Source organism: Canis lupus, chromosome 16 (genome assembly GCF_003254725.2).
Source record: "Canis lupus dingo isolate Sandy chromosome 16, ASM325472v2, whole genome shotgun sequence".
Taxonomy (NCBI): domain Eukaryota; kingdom Metazoa; phylum Chordata; class Mammalia; order Carnivora; family Canidae; genus Canis; species Canis lupus.
In genome coordinates this window covers 7,609,617-7,624,486 of record NC_064258.1, presented here as the reverse complement: position 1 = coordinate 7,624,486, position 14,870 = coordinate 7,609,617, and the positions used below count along the sequence as shown (strand labels likewise).

The following is a 14,870-nucleotide window of genomic DNA, read 5'->3' as shown; positions in this document are numbered from 1 at the left end:
ACTCTTCACCCAGATTTCCCAAACATTATCCATAACTTATAAATTATTTACCATTTTCACATCTACTGCTTGCTTCTCTGATTTCTGGTCTCTTTCTTATAAAGACCTTTGTGATTACATTGGACCCACCTGGATAATCCAAGATAATCTTCCCATCTCAAGAGCCTTAACTTAATCACCCCTGCAAAGTATTACTAGATTCTAGGGGTTAAGGATATCTTTAGGAGGTCATTGGTCTCTCTACCCCAGTGTTTAGTGTTCAGTGCCAACACTCTGAAGACGGGAGAGGAGGACACAAGATTGGGCCGAGGGAGAAGCTGAACTGGGTTGTGTCCGACAGCCTCGGTTGACCCTGTGAGGAGCTGTGGGGCTCTCAGAGGTGATTTGCTTTAGCCCAAATGACCAAGCGTTTGAACTCCCTTCTAGATCAGTCACTGGATGTGGGCCACCTCCAGAAGGGTATGACATTGGTGAAGATGGCTCACTGCATTGGGTGCTGTCCCCAAGGGGGCTGACAGCTGAAGGTCTGACCACCCCCAGCAGCTGGGACAACAGGTGGTGCATCACCATGTCCAACACTCAGCGCTGGTAAGGATGTCTGAAAAGAGCATTTGAAAAGTTTCTGTGTTTTAGCGTCATTTGTGTCCTTACACATTTATAAACTACATGTTTAAGATTTGGCTTTCACTATAATCCCACATAGAGTGGGAGTGAGGGGGTGGGAGATTAAGTTCTACAAAGCATGGACAATCCTTAGTTAACTTGTTTATCACTGTGTCCCTCTGGAAATGATTCAAGGGGACAGTTGTTAGCTTAACCAAAGGGCCAACAATAGCCTTACTACAGGGAAAATATTAATGGCATGAGTCATAAAACTAAATGGGATACTAGGGCAACACATTAAAATGTCAGTAAATACGTGTCATGTAATGGGTACAGTTAACTCCTTGAAGATGAATTTATGACTAATTTATGACTTAGTCCTATTTTGATGCAGATATTTCCCATTTGCAGGTGACATATCTGAGTCATAGTTCCCCCGTTTCTATCTATACAAGCATGCGATTTAAGGAGAGAACACAAGGTCTCTTTCAGAGACCTGCCATGCCCTCCCCGCCTTTTGCACATGTAATTCTGAAGTTTTTATTCTGTGGAGATGTCTCATCTTTTCTAGTTTCATAGTCCAGGTAGAAACTTGGGAGTTGTTTCCAGATTTTTCTCCTGGGAACACAACAGGCTGACATCAACGTCCCCATTCACCACAGTGAATTAAAGGCTTCATGATAAAGAAAGAATGTAAGCTAATGGATATTCCCATGCCCCCCTGAGCACTTTTCAATGAGGGATGGTCCTGAGTGAGGCCTGCTATGATGCTATGCAGCTCTGTGTTCTCCCTCCCATGGAGGGGCTGCCTCTCTCCTGGGGTGTCGTTTTCTCCCAGGTGGATTGACCTGCTGCCCTTCTTCACAGGCCTTCTGGGCACCTGCTTTGTGATGCCTGATGTTTCCAACTGTCCATGGCTCCAACTCAAATAAAATCAAGTTCTCCTCTCCTAAGTTTTAAGAGAAAACTTTTGGGCAGCCTGGGCGGCTCAGTGGTTTAGCGCCTGCCTTCAGCCCAGGGCGTGATCCTGGAGACCCGGGATGGAGTCCACGTCAGGCCCCCTGCATGGAGCCTGCTTCCCCCTCTGCCTGTGTCTGTGTCTCTGCCTCTCTCTCATGAATAAATAAATAAAATAAAATAAAATAAAAAGAGAGAGAGAGAGAAAATTTCTCTTTAGATTTTCTGGTTGGGAAGTTATGGTACGTTCGTTCATCCGAAGAGAACGTTTCTCATTTTTGGAAACCACTGTTTTGCGGAAGCCCTAAAGCTTAGTCTGCCCATTGGGCCATCCGGCGCGAAGTCTTCAGATTTTTCTAGCCTTACAGGGATGCAGTTCGGCAACTCATTTTCAAGAGCACATGTCCTAAATAGCTGGGAGAAGAGAAGTGGCAAGAACTGTCTCCCATACCTTTAGTATCACAACATTTTATAGCTAGAAGATGTGTTTTACGATGATCTTCTTAGCGCCTACTTTACAGACAGAGGAGAGAGGGCTGCAAGTTCCCATGACCTAGGGTGGCCCAGTGAGGATTGGAACCTGGTAGGGTAGGGTGGGCCCTACCGCACTATACCCGCTGGATGTTGCGGTGCTTCCTAAGACAAGCATGTAGGGGAAGCCAGGGAGGACGCACGTTTACCTGGAGCAAACGGGGAAGGCAGGAACCACGCGGGGTTCCACGCGGCAGCGCCCCGCACTCATCAAAGTTGTTTGGAGGAATGATGGGGAAGGAGGGAGGTAGGAAGGAGGTAGGAGGGCAGCCTGGACGGGCTGGCGTGGTGCCAACGCTAACGCGGGGGTGCGGGACTCGAACTGCCGTCGGCCCCGGCTCCTCCGCGCGGCCGGAGAGCGATGCTGGCAAGTACGGCAGGTGCCGTCACCCCCGGGCTCCCCCCGCACGCGCCCCGGGCCGCTCGGTGTCCCGTGCAGGCCGCCCTCCGCCCTCCGCCGCCCGCGGCGCACCTGCCGGCGCGGCACCTGCTCCCCCTCCCATCAGCCCCCCCCCCCCCCCCCCCCGGCGGGGCCAACGCGGGCGCCCGCTGTCCGACAGCTCGGGGCGGGGGGCGGGGGGCGGGTTGTGTTTTGTTCTGTCGTTTCCTCCTGCACGTGCCCGACTCCTTGGTTTTCCGACACCGCCGGGTCCCGAGACACCGCCCTCCCCGAAACTCCGCGGGCGCCGGGCGGGGCGGCGGGCGGCGGGCGGCGGAGAAGGGGCGGCCCCCGGCGGGCTCCCGCGCAGCACGGTCCGCGGGCGGGCGGGCGGGCGCAGCGGAACCCGAGGGCGGCGGCGCCGCGGTTTCCCTTAAAGGCGCGGGGGAAGCGTGAGGGAGCACACAGGAAGCCGGGGCGGCGAGCGGGAGCGGCCGGGTGAGCGGCGCGGGGCCGGGGCCGGGGCCGGGGCGGGGGCCGGGGCGGGCAGCGGGGCCCGCGGGAGGCCTCTGGGGGGTGGGGCGGAGCGGCGGGGGCGCCCCCGGGGCCGGAGGATGGGGGCGGGGCGGCGGGGGGCCTCCCCCGGGGCCGGGGGTGCGGCCGGGGCTGCCTCAGAGCGGGGGGCGGGGCGGAGCGGAGCGGCGGGAGCCGCCCCTGGGGTCGGGGTGGGGGCGGGGCCGGGGTCCCGGGGGTCCCCCTGGGAGTCAGCTGGCCTGGGAGCTGGGCCCCGAGCCGTCGCTGCCCTGGGCGACTCCCCCGCCCCCTGTCCCCTCTGGGCCTTTCCGGGCGGTTTGGTGGATGGGTCGGTTCATTCATTCCTGGTGCTTTACCTGGTTGTGTTTGCTGGAGGCGCCTGCCCACCAGAAATTGGGAGGGTTTTTTTTTTTTTTTAAATATTTTGTTTATTTATTCATGAGAGGCAGAGAGGCAGAGACCCAGGCAGAGGGCGAAGCAGGCTCCACGCAAGGAGCCCGACGCGGGACTCGATCCCGGGTCCCCAGGGTCACGCCCTGGGCCGAAGGCACGTGCTCGACCCCTGAGCCACCCGGAGGCCCCAGACGCGAGATGTTCATTTGAACGCATCACATTCAGATCTTACCCGAGATTGAGGAGTAAGAATACTGCTGGGTACTTAGAGGAAGTATGCACCGCTGGTTAATAGAGTGCACATTGCCGTGACAACTTAGATACAGATGAGATCTTTTTATCCAGATCACTTAATCAGAGCAGGTGTTGTATCCTCATTTTACTAACGAGTAACGTGGGTTCACAGCCCCAGCAGGTGTGATTTTTGCAGCCAGCTGAGTTGATCAGAGCAGATGCCGTCTTCCCATTTTACGAACAGGGAAAGGGAGGTGGAGGCCGAATGACTTACCCAGGTTCTCACCGCCTGGAAGTGAGAGAGCTGCCCTGGCATCTAGGCCTCAGGATCCTCGCACCGCTGCTCATTCCGCTATACTCGCTTGCCTGCGAAAAAAGTGTTTCCACATTTTTGTGAATGAAGCACTGTTCTGTAACAAAAAAGGAGTTCCATTGGCTCGTGGATGGCCTGTAAACAGACTTTTTTTTTTTTTTTATCAACTCTCAGGTTGTTCTCTAACAGTATTGGCATACCCCCCCCCCCCCATCCTTGCCTCCGGTGGTTTTTGGACCTCCTCCACACGGACAAGGCCCAGATCTCTATCTCCCACCCAATTTCTCCTAGCTTCAAACTGCTAAATCCAGACTGGTCATTTGGATAGCCACTTGGGTATCCTGCAGGCATCTCAAATCCACCATCTTCTCAACTGCACACACTACCCTTCTCCACAAACCCGCGGTCCAAATCTAATGATTGAAATCCTCGCCCAAGTGCAAACCTGGCTGGTTTCTCCTCTCACCTCCTACAAGTGAGGAAGTGAGGTTTATAGTCAAGGAACAGGGTAGTGATCAGTGGATAGAAAATTAAGTTTGATGAAGAGTGGACAGTCATGGAGGAATATGCTAGGTTGAGTATGAGGAAAACGGGAAACCTAGCAAGGCCTGTTAGGATTCTTCTTGGCATCCCCGTGTCTCCAGAGATGATGATCCCTTCTGGGTTTAAGGAGGGCAACCTCATAAGTGAGGGTTTTAGGACTTATTTCAGGAAAGAAGGGTCAGGTGGGGAGGTCAGAGTGACCTTTCATTGGTCACTCTGACCATTGTCACTCATTGACAATGAGTCAATGATTGGTGGTCACTCATTGTCTCAGACTCCTTTAGCTTAAAATATTCAATATGCAAAAAAAATTAAATTAAAAAAATAAAATATTCAGTATGCTAAGTTGCCATATTTTGGGGTGGTGTGTCCTGAACCCCATGACATTCAGCAGTTAGCACTGAATGGGTTGTGGGAGCTAGATCTTATTTTAGGAATGGGGATACAGCAGTGACCAGAACAAAGTCCTTACTCTTGTGGAGTTTACAGTCCTAGTGGGATAAGCTAATAAATGAGCAAATAAGGATCATCAAATGGTAAAAGCTGTGAAGAAAACAAACAGAATAAGGATATATATTGTCACTTGGTTTTTTAATAAAGTTGTGTGAACTTCCTTTGCTTACAGCAGTGCATGAGTGTGTCTATCTCATTTTGTCATCAGTGAATATGATCATTTAAAAAATTTTGGTTTTAGAGGTGAACAGTGCTAATTCTTTGTGATTTGCATGTCTTTGATTACCTAGAAAGTTGAACATTTTCACACAGTTGTATTCGCCCTTTGAATTTCCTGTGCGTGTTCTCCGCTTATTTTCCTATTTTGGGGCTAGTGTCTTCCTCTATTTTGAATAAGCCTTCTATGGTACTTATTTATTGTTGAGGCCTTTGTATATCGTAGACAAATACTCTTAAAACAGTGGTAGAGTGACTAGGGAGGGAGAAAATGCAGGAAGCCTGGAATTCCCTTCTCTGCTCTTCTCCGCTTGCTTCTGATACAGTGAGACACAGGTGAGCAGAGAGGCAAGAAGTGAGTTTAGGTAGAAAGAAGTGAAGAAAGAAGAAAGGCAGGTGGGCAGTGAGAAGATGAAGTTGATGAGCCTACAAGGGAGCAGACGGGAAGAGGCCGGAGGTGTGGTAAGGAGGAACAGACGTGAGGGAAGGAGAGCAGAGAGGATGGGCGGATGGAAGGCACTCGGCGCTCTACACGGTGAGCTTAGGTACTTACCTTTTTCTTTTTCTGCCTCTGTGAACCTAGCAAATCTTTAGGAGAAGATGACGGTGTTCTTTAAAACACTTAGAAATCACTGGAAGAAAACGACAGCTGGGATCTGCCTGCTGACATGGGGAGGCCATTGGCTGTATGGAAAACACTGGTAAATACATAATATTCCCCACCCCGCCTTCACCTCCAACACCAAAACCACCTAAAGGGGCCTGAGGTCAAATCTTGCTCGACTGAGCTCTTTCTTCTCTGTAAAACATCATGGCGTAAAAGATAAATATATGTTAAAAGCACAAAGACAAAGGCTTCTTGTTGTAACCAGTCCTGGAAAATTGTACTAGCAGAGCCATCAACTCTGGATGATAGTAGTGAGATCGGAAGCTGAAGAAAGGGAGAGAAGTCAACTCCCAAGTTTTGAGTAGAAGGGTTTGAACTCCCCTGTCTCCTTGGGATTTTATAAAATTCCTTCAGTTTCTTAACTATGATCTGTTATCACTGTTGTGTTAGACCCTGACTGATTCTGCTAGCTCCAGCCCCTGTGACTTTCCACATTTATCCCATTAGCCTGGGTGAATTTAAATGAGACTAAGACATTCACACCTTTTGTTTGAATACGGAATTCAGCAGTCCTGGGTTTTATTAGTCTCCAGGCCTGAGAGCAGAAGAAAGTGCCCGAGCTCCCCTCTGGTTTAACATGGTAATAAGATTTAAAGAAAATTTTTGTATAAAAAATTATATAAATAATAGAGCCAATTAAATTGTCGTCTTTTGGGGATTAAGGGTTACAGCTTAAGTATTTAAGGACACTGCAGTCCAGGTGCCTTAAATGACTGCTTTGTTAAGCAGAAGACAGCTTTTGTAAAGGTAGTCAGTAGAAAGGAAATTCATATTGATATTTTTGTAAACTGTCTCCATTTGCCTTTGCCTCAGTCAGGATAATCTTAGGATGCAACATGGTGTCTAGTTTTTTGTAGCTGTAGATTAAAGGTAACATATCCCTCCTTTCCCCCTAAGTATTCTCAAGGCTCAGTGCTTGAATTCCATTAGCTGGCATGTAAAGAACAGACCTGAGAAGCTTAAAATTTGTATTATATTAAAAAAAAAAAGATGGAGGAAATGTTTTGACAAATGCAATATGAAACATATAACGTGTGCCCTTTGTCCCTCTTCTAACTACCCTAGAGTCCTTACACCTCCTGCCACGATGGGAACTAGGATTCCCTCTGCAGGAACACCCAGTCCAGGCCCCCGCTAATGCAAGCAGGAGGACCCTCCCACACCCTGAGAGTCAGTGCTGTTTCTGCTACTAGGCGAAGATTTGAGGAAATAACCATGTACCCTGTTCAGGATGTCTCGTGCATACCCTCATAATTTCTTGCCAGTGTCGTCTTGAGACTTGAAAAACAGCCCACTCGTTCTGAATTAGATCTGAGAGATCTTGAACAGAAATGCAGTAAGCCTGGAGGCCTCATTTTGCTCTCTCTCCACCCTTAATGTTCAAGGGTGCATTCACAATGCAAACTCTTATTGTCCTGTTGCTCTTCCTTTTCTCAAACTTTTCTCCTGTATTCTGTAGTACCGTATGGCCTTTTTGTTTTAAAATCATAGTGGAAAACACATAACATAAAATTTGTCACCTTAGCCATTTTTAAGTGTACAGCCAGTATGTTAAGCGTATTCACGTTGTTGTGCAGCAGAGCTCTAGGATTTTTTCATCTTACAAAACTGAAACTCTATACCCATTAAACATAACTCCCCATTTCCTCTCCCCGCCCCCAGCCACCACCATTCTACTTTTTGTTTCTGTTGGTTTCACTACGTTGGGTACCTCGGATAAGTGGCATCATGCAGTATTTTGTCTTCTGTGACTGGCTTATTTCATTTAGCATGATCTTAAAGATCATTAATGGTGTAGCACATGGCAGGATTTCCTTCTTTTTAAAGGCTGAATACTAATCTGATATATGCATGTATATAACCACATTTTCTCTATCCATTCATTGTCAATGAACATTTGGGTTGCTTCCACCTCTTGGCTCTTGTGAATAATGCTACTACAGTGAATTTAGGTGTGCGGATATATCTTCTAGATCCTGTTTTCAGTTCTTTTGGGTATATATCCAGAAGTGGGATTATCTGGGTCTAGGGTAGTTCTAATTTTCTGAGGAAGCACTATACTGTTTTCCATAGCAGCTGCATCATTTTACAATCCCACCAACTGCGTGAGGCTTCCCATTTCTCCACATCCTCACCAATGCTTGTTATTTTGTTTTTGTTTCATTTTGACCATGGCCATCCTAATGGGTATGATACAGCATCTTCTGGTTTTGATTTGTATGTCCCTACTGATTAGTGACGTTGAGCATCTTTTCAAATGCTGTTCGGTCATTTGTTTATCTTTGGAGAAAGATCTGTTCAAATCCTTTGCCCATTTTAAAAATCAAGTTCCTTGGTTCTTTTGTTGAGTGGTAGGTTTTCTTTTATGAGATACATAATTTGCAAATATTTTCTCCCATTCCACAGGTTGCTTTTTCACTCTGTTGATGGTGTCCTTTGATGCTGAGAAGCTTTAAGTTTGATATAATCCTGTTTGTCTATTTCTATTTTTGTTGCTTCTGTTTTCGGTGTCCTATCTAAAATAACACGGCCAAGTTCACTGTTCTGAAGCTTTCCCTCTGTGTTTTCATCTAGGAGTTTTATAGTTTTAGATCTTATATTTAGATCTTTAATCCATTTTGAGCCCTTTCCACATTATATGATCTTGGCGTCTTTGTTTAACATTAGCTGGTCATATATGTAGGGTTTTTTTTTTTTTTTTTTTTTTTTTTCTGGGCTCTCTGTTCTGTTCTATTGATCTGCATGTTCATGCCAACACCACCAGCTTTAGTAGCTTTATAATAGGTTTTGAAATTAGGAAGTGTGAGGCCTCCAGCTTTGTTCTTTTTCAAGATTCTTTTGTCTATCTGGGGTCCATTGTGTTCTGTGTGAATTTAGGATTTTTTTTTTCTATTTTTGCAAAAAATGCCCCTGAAATTTTGAGAGGGATTGGATTGAACCTATAACGCATTTGGGGTAGTATGGACATTTTTACGATACTAAGTCTTCCAGTCCATGAGCATGGGTTTATTGGTGTGTCTCATTTCTTTTTTTTTTTTTTTTTTTATTTATGATAGTCATACAGAGAGAGAGAGAGAGAGGCAGAGACATAGGCAGAGGGAGAAGCAGGCTCCATGCACCGGGAGCCTGACGTGGGATTCGATCCTGGGTCTCCAGGATCGCGCCCTGGGCCAAAGGCAGGCGCCAAACCTCTGTGCCACCCAGGGATCCCGGTGTGTCTCATTTCTTTCAGCAGTATTTTGTAGTTAGTGTACAAGTCTTTCACCATCTTGGGTTAAGTTTATTTCAAAATATTTTGTTCTTTTTCGGTGCTATTGTAAATGGGATTATTTTCTTAATTTCCTTTTTGGATTGTTCATTGTTAGTGTATAAAAACAGTGGATTTTTATGTGCTGATTTTGTGTTCAACTTTGCTAAATTTGTTCTAACAGTTTGTTTTTGTATGGAATCTTTAGGGTTTTCTACATGTCCTCTGCAAACAGATAATTTTTCTTCCTCTCCTGTTTGGATGCCTTTTATTTCTTTTTCTTGCTCATTTGCTCTGGCTAAGACTTCCAATACCATGTCGAATAGAAGTGGCAGGATCTTTGCATTGTTATTGATTTGTGAGGAAAAGCTTTCAGTTTCTCGCTGTTGAGTATGGTGTCGGCTCAGCTGTGGGCTTTCCATATGTAGCTGTTGGTAATGTTCAAATGATTTCTTTTTATTGTCTTCTTTTCTTTTATCTATATACTCCCACCTTTTCACAGAGTAGTCTTCACATTCTTTCTTTATATTGATCTAGTTTCTTCGCTGAGAAAATCTAACTGTGGCTCTCTTGAATAGGAGCTGCCTTGCCCCTTCAAATGGTTTGTAAGGTGGGGCTGATGTTCTCTTAGCACCTCAGTACTTACTCCAAACCATTAATCTTCTGTCGTCTTATAAAAATCTCTTTTCCAAGGCACCTGGGGGGCTCAGTGGTGAGCACCTGCCTTTGGCTGAGGTCGTGATCCTGGGGTCCTGGAATCGAGTCCCACATCGGGCTCCCTACAGGGAGCCTGTTTCTCCCTCTGTCTCTCTCTGTCTCTGTGTTTCTCATGAATAAATAAAATCTTTTTTAAAAATCTCTTTTCCTTTGAGGCTCGTACCTGGGTGTATGATAAAACTGTGAACCTCCCAGCTTTCTGGGATCTTATCTACTTTAGGCTTAGGCTTCGGTGCCTGGCCTACCAGTTTTTTCCCTCTCTTGCAGCTCCATCCACTCTTGGGGGGCTGAGAACCTTATCATCACTTGCCCCTGTTCCACTGGAAATCTGGAGCCCTGGTGTCCCAGCCTCTCATTTCCGTCTGCCATTATTCCAGTTTCCTAACCTTATTTCTATCCAAGACTTCTTATCCCCTGGGCCCTCCAGTTTCTTCCAAATCCATCACTCTTTCCTGCTTTCTTGACTTTTCTCCTCTCCTAGATTTCTCGATCCAATACCTCACACACTTCTCAGCTGCACCTTCACACGTCCTCCCTGTCTTTTCCATCTCTCACTCCTCCTCCTCTGCACAGTTAAGTCATTTGAATAGGTTTTGTCTGCTTCCCGACCTCCTACTCATTCTCTAGCCTATCCAATCTTTGTTAGAATTATTCTCACCAGATTTATTTCTCATTCTTTCTGACAGCTCGGCTTTAGACACAGTAGACTGTCCTTGAAATGCTTTTTTTCACTGGCTCCTGTCTTTCTTCCTCTGAGTTTGGCTGTTGGTCCCTCTCATCATTGGCTCTTCCCCTCCACTCAGGCCTGAGGGAAGCAGTTCTTTAGGACTCTGCCACAGGTCCTCTTCTCACATAGTATCCTCTCCCTGTGTAATGTCTTCTACTCATAGTGCCTGCAATTTCCACCTGTTCATAGACAAATCCCAGGTTTGTTTCCATGAAGACCTCTCTGGGGCTCCAGACCTATATATGCATGCAACTGCTTACTTAACGTGTCTACTTGCCTGCCTCCCCAATGCCTCAAGCTTAGCGACTGAAAATCACAAGCTTTCTTGCCACACCTGCCCTTCTCAGCGGTTGGTACCATTCACCATCAATCTGACTTCCCCCACTAGAAATGTGAACGTCATCCCTCGTTTGTCGTTCATCCTTTCCTGCATTCAGATTATGCATTCTAAGTGAATTTTGCTTCTTCTAAATCTCTGAATGTGTTTGATTTCTTTTGCCTGCTCCTCTGTCACCACCACAGTTCCGTCATCTCTTGCCTAGATTCTTATTCAGTGTATCCTAACTGTTCTCTCCTTGCCAAACTCTTGTCTTACTTCCCCACGACTGCCAGAGTGATCTTTTAAAAAGTACAGGTTGGTATTGCTTTTATTTTTTATTAAACAATTTTTTAAAAAAGATTTATTTATTCATGAGAGACACGGAGAGGCAAAGACATAGGCAGAGGGAGAAGCAGGCTTCCTTTGGGGAGCCCGGTATAGGACTTGATCCCAGGACCCTGGGATCGATCACACCCTGAGCCAAAGGCAGACACGCTCAACCACTGAGCAACCCAGGCATTTCTACTATTGTTTTCAGACCCAACTCTATGAGTTGTGTATACATCTTCAGCATCGCCACATCTGCACTTTAGCCTATAGAATTTTCAAGTCCCTTTGGAAGAAGTTCACTTTCCATGAAGTTCTGTTTCGGGATTCCTTGGAGGGCTTTTGCCCTCCTGGAACACTCTTCCTTTCTCTTCTTCCCCAGCCAACTACCTTTCCTCCAGGTCTCAAACATTATTCCTTCCCCACCCTCTGCACACATATTTATATTCTTCCTTTCTGCCTCATTGGGTGAAGTCACTCTCCTCCTGCCCAAGGCCAGTCACTCCAATGCTGATCTAAGTCCTATTTCTCATTGCTTATCCTCTCCCTCACTTCATCTTTAATCTCACTCTTCCTACTTTTCCTTCCTACGTGTCAAACTCCTTGTGGCTTGAACATGTTCTCTTTCAACTTTGTATTTCCATTTATTTACTGCCCTGTCTCTCTTCTTCCATTTATGCTATTCTTGAAAGCATATCCCACATCTGCAGTCTCTGCCTTCACTTAAGAAAAAAACTTAGTAAAATTTGATTTCTATTTCATCATTTGATTGAACCTGCTCTTGACAAGGACATTAATAGTCTCTTAGTTGTCAAGTTTAGTGGATACTTTTCAATCCATATCTGTCACATCTGATTCTCTTTATATCTTTTTTCATTACCTCTGGGGTGTCTTCTTGCTCTGCTCATCCCTTTGATAGTGGACTCTCCTAGGTTCCTTTCCATACACTACTTAGGTGATCATAACCATACTACTGTTTTCAAGTATGGTATATCGATTTTGGAGTCATAATATTCTACTCCTTATCTCCCTTCTCTTGACATTGTCTGCGAATAGTGGTCCTGGAGTAATATCATGCAATCAGAAATCAGAATATTATTTCCAAAAGAGAACTTAGATCATCTCCTTCCTCTGTAGTCGACCTGTAAATGGCTCTCCAGTGCCCAGGGGACAAAGGCCCAATTCTTCAGTTTGGCACAGAAGGCCTTTGTGATTCTGCCCTCGTCTTCCTCTCTAGTTTTCTTCTGGTCTCTTCCCGTCCCATCTCCATTGCCTGTCAACTTGACCTGTGTTCCAGAGGGACATGTGTCCTTTCAGCCCCCACACAAACACTTTTACTCTTCTTCTTCACCTGGCCAGTAACTCAAAAAAATGTGTCACAGGGGGTTGGTATTATTAAATGAAGAGGAAAGAAAAACAACAGTTATTCAACAATGTGTTGAATGATTACTCTTTGCTTAGTGCTGGTTAGTTCTTTCCATGTGTATGGTCTCATTGAATCCTCAGTATCACCCTGTGAGAGAAATAATAGGATTTCCATATCCTAGATTAGGAAATTGAGGCTCAGAGAAATTAGTGACATGTGGCAGTTAGACACAAGTAAATCATACTCGAAACCTCACATCTTGTCTTTGCTGGTGACAGCTCTGGAGAGCAGCGCTCCCTTCAGTGTGTAAGTTCTGCTGTATTTGTTAATGACACACACTGCCTTTCGTAAAACTTTCTCAGAACTCTGCTCTTCGGTTTCTGTTGCAGTTTTAACTGCTCCAGTGGAATAAAGCCCTTAAAACACACTTAGTAGCATTTACCGTACATTAGTGGGGAAAGTTGAATGCGCTGCCCAGGGACCAAGATGCTTATTTCACAACTTCCTGAGTGTTGTTGATTGTTGCTCCGTGGATGTCTTTGTTTATAACTTTGTCTCATTCCCTTTTTGCTTATGGTTCTCTCCCTTTCACCCTGCCTTTCCCTTTGCCTCCTTACCTCTTTGTAATACATAGATTAGTATAGTATGTTTTTTCCTAAATTCTCTGAAAACATTCAAATATGTGGCAAAATTGAAAGAATGTTACAATAAACACCTTACTTGGGTTCTAGATTTTGCTGTATTTTATCACATGTTCTGTCCGTCTTTCCTTGTCTTTTTGATGCATTTCAAAGTAGTTTGTAGGTGTCTGTGTACTTCCACCTAAATACTCAAAGATGCATATCAGTAATTTGAGTTCATTGTTTGCTTATAGTGGTTTTTTTCCCCATTGTTATACAGTTAACATACAATGAAATATACAGGTCTTAAGCGTATATTGGTTGACTTTTGTCAGATGTGTACATCTGTGTCACCAAGATTCCTAGCGAGATACAGAATGTTGCCATCATTCAAGGTTTTTTTTGTGTTTTTTTTTTTTTTTTTTTTTTTAAGATTTTATTTGAGAGAGAGAGAGCATAAGCAGAGAAGGAGAAGCAGAGAGGGAGAAGCAGAGGGAGAAGTGGGCTGAGCAGGGAGCCTGATGCCAGGCTTGATCCCTCGGTCCCTGGGATCATGACCTGAGCCAAAGGCAGAGGCTTAACTGAGAGATCCCCTCAGGTGCCCCACTCCAGGTGGTTTCTTCATGTCCCTTCACACTCAGTCCCTGTTCCCTGCCTCCTCAGGTAACCATTGTGCTGATTTTTCCCTCCATCATATTCTTTTTCCAGTTCCAGAACTTCATATACATGGAATAATACGTATTTTTTTTAAAAGATTTTATTTATTTATTTATTAGGGATTAAGCAAGAGAGCATGAGTAGGGCGGGGAGAGGGAGAAGGAGAAGCAGACTCCTCACTGGGCAGGGGGCCCACGTGGGACTCGATCCCAGGACCCCAGGACCATGACCTGAGCCGAAGACAGACACTTAACTGACTGAGCCACCCAGGTGTCCTTATGCATTCTTTTTTGAAAGGCTTCTTCCTCAGCACAATGACTTTGAGATTCACCTGTGCTGTTGGATTTATCTGTAGTTTATTCTTTTATATTGCTCAGTAGTATTCTAGAAGATAAGCATATAATCGTTAATATCTTAGAGAATTTGAAGTTATTTGATTTTAGTTTCTAAGACTGGTGAACCTGATGTCTTAAATTACTCATTTGAAAAAAACAAATTGTTTTATTACATGTAATTGACTTTTTTTCTTCCCTTTGAAAGGAAAACAGTATTTCCTGATATAGGATTCACATGACAATAATAACAATTGCCTGTATTTTAACCTTGATTTTAAGTTTTTAATAATAGGATTTCATGTTTTTTTTTTTTTTTTTTTAAGATTTTATTTATTAATGAGAGAAAGAGAGAGGTAGAGACATAGGCAGAGGGAGAAGCAGGCTCCACGCAGGGAGCCTGATGTGATATTTGATCCCGGGACTCCAGGATCACACCCTGGGCTGAAGGTGGTGCTAAACCACTGAGCCACCCAGGCTGCCCTTCATGGTTTTTCTAAGGAAAACTTTTTTTCTGCAACAGAATTGGAAAAAGTTGCACATATTTATTTTTATCTGCCCCATTTTTGGCTGCTTCCTTGAATTTGTCTTTTGACCTAGGTATTTATTTGCAGGCTCTTTTCCATTGTTACTATACTTGTAAGTTTTCTTCTCCCTTGAGAATTCCTTTCCTCTCTTTTCTCCCTTCCCCTCAGTTTTGAGGAAAAAAAAAAAAAAACCTGTGATACTTTCCCC

At 45.1% G+C, this 14,870-nt stretch overlaps 1 protein-coding gene across 8 annotated transcripts in view; it reads left to right on the top strand.

The window, feature by feature from the left end:
* The first annotated feature begins 2,851 nt into the window (after positions 1-2,851).
* The window catches only part of AGK (acylglycerol kinase), a 76,510-nt gene continuing 64,491 nt past the window's right edge, over positions 2,852-14,870 (top strand). For 5 of the 8 annotated variants that reach the window (XR_007402834.1, XR_007402833.1, XM_049095279.1 and 2 more), the window contains exons 1-2: positions 2,852-2,968; positions 5,740-5,857. Coding sequence is in view for 6 of the 8 variants with exons in the window: in XM_049095279.1 (XP_048951236.1) it covers positions 5,757-5,857 (101 nt within the window). In the remaining 2 variants the exon portion in view is untranslated. The other 3 variants (XM_049095280.1, XM_049095281.1, XM_049095282.1) reach the window with 3 other exon arrangements.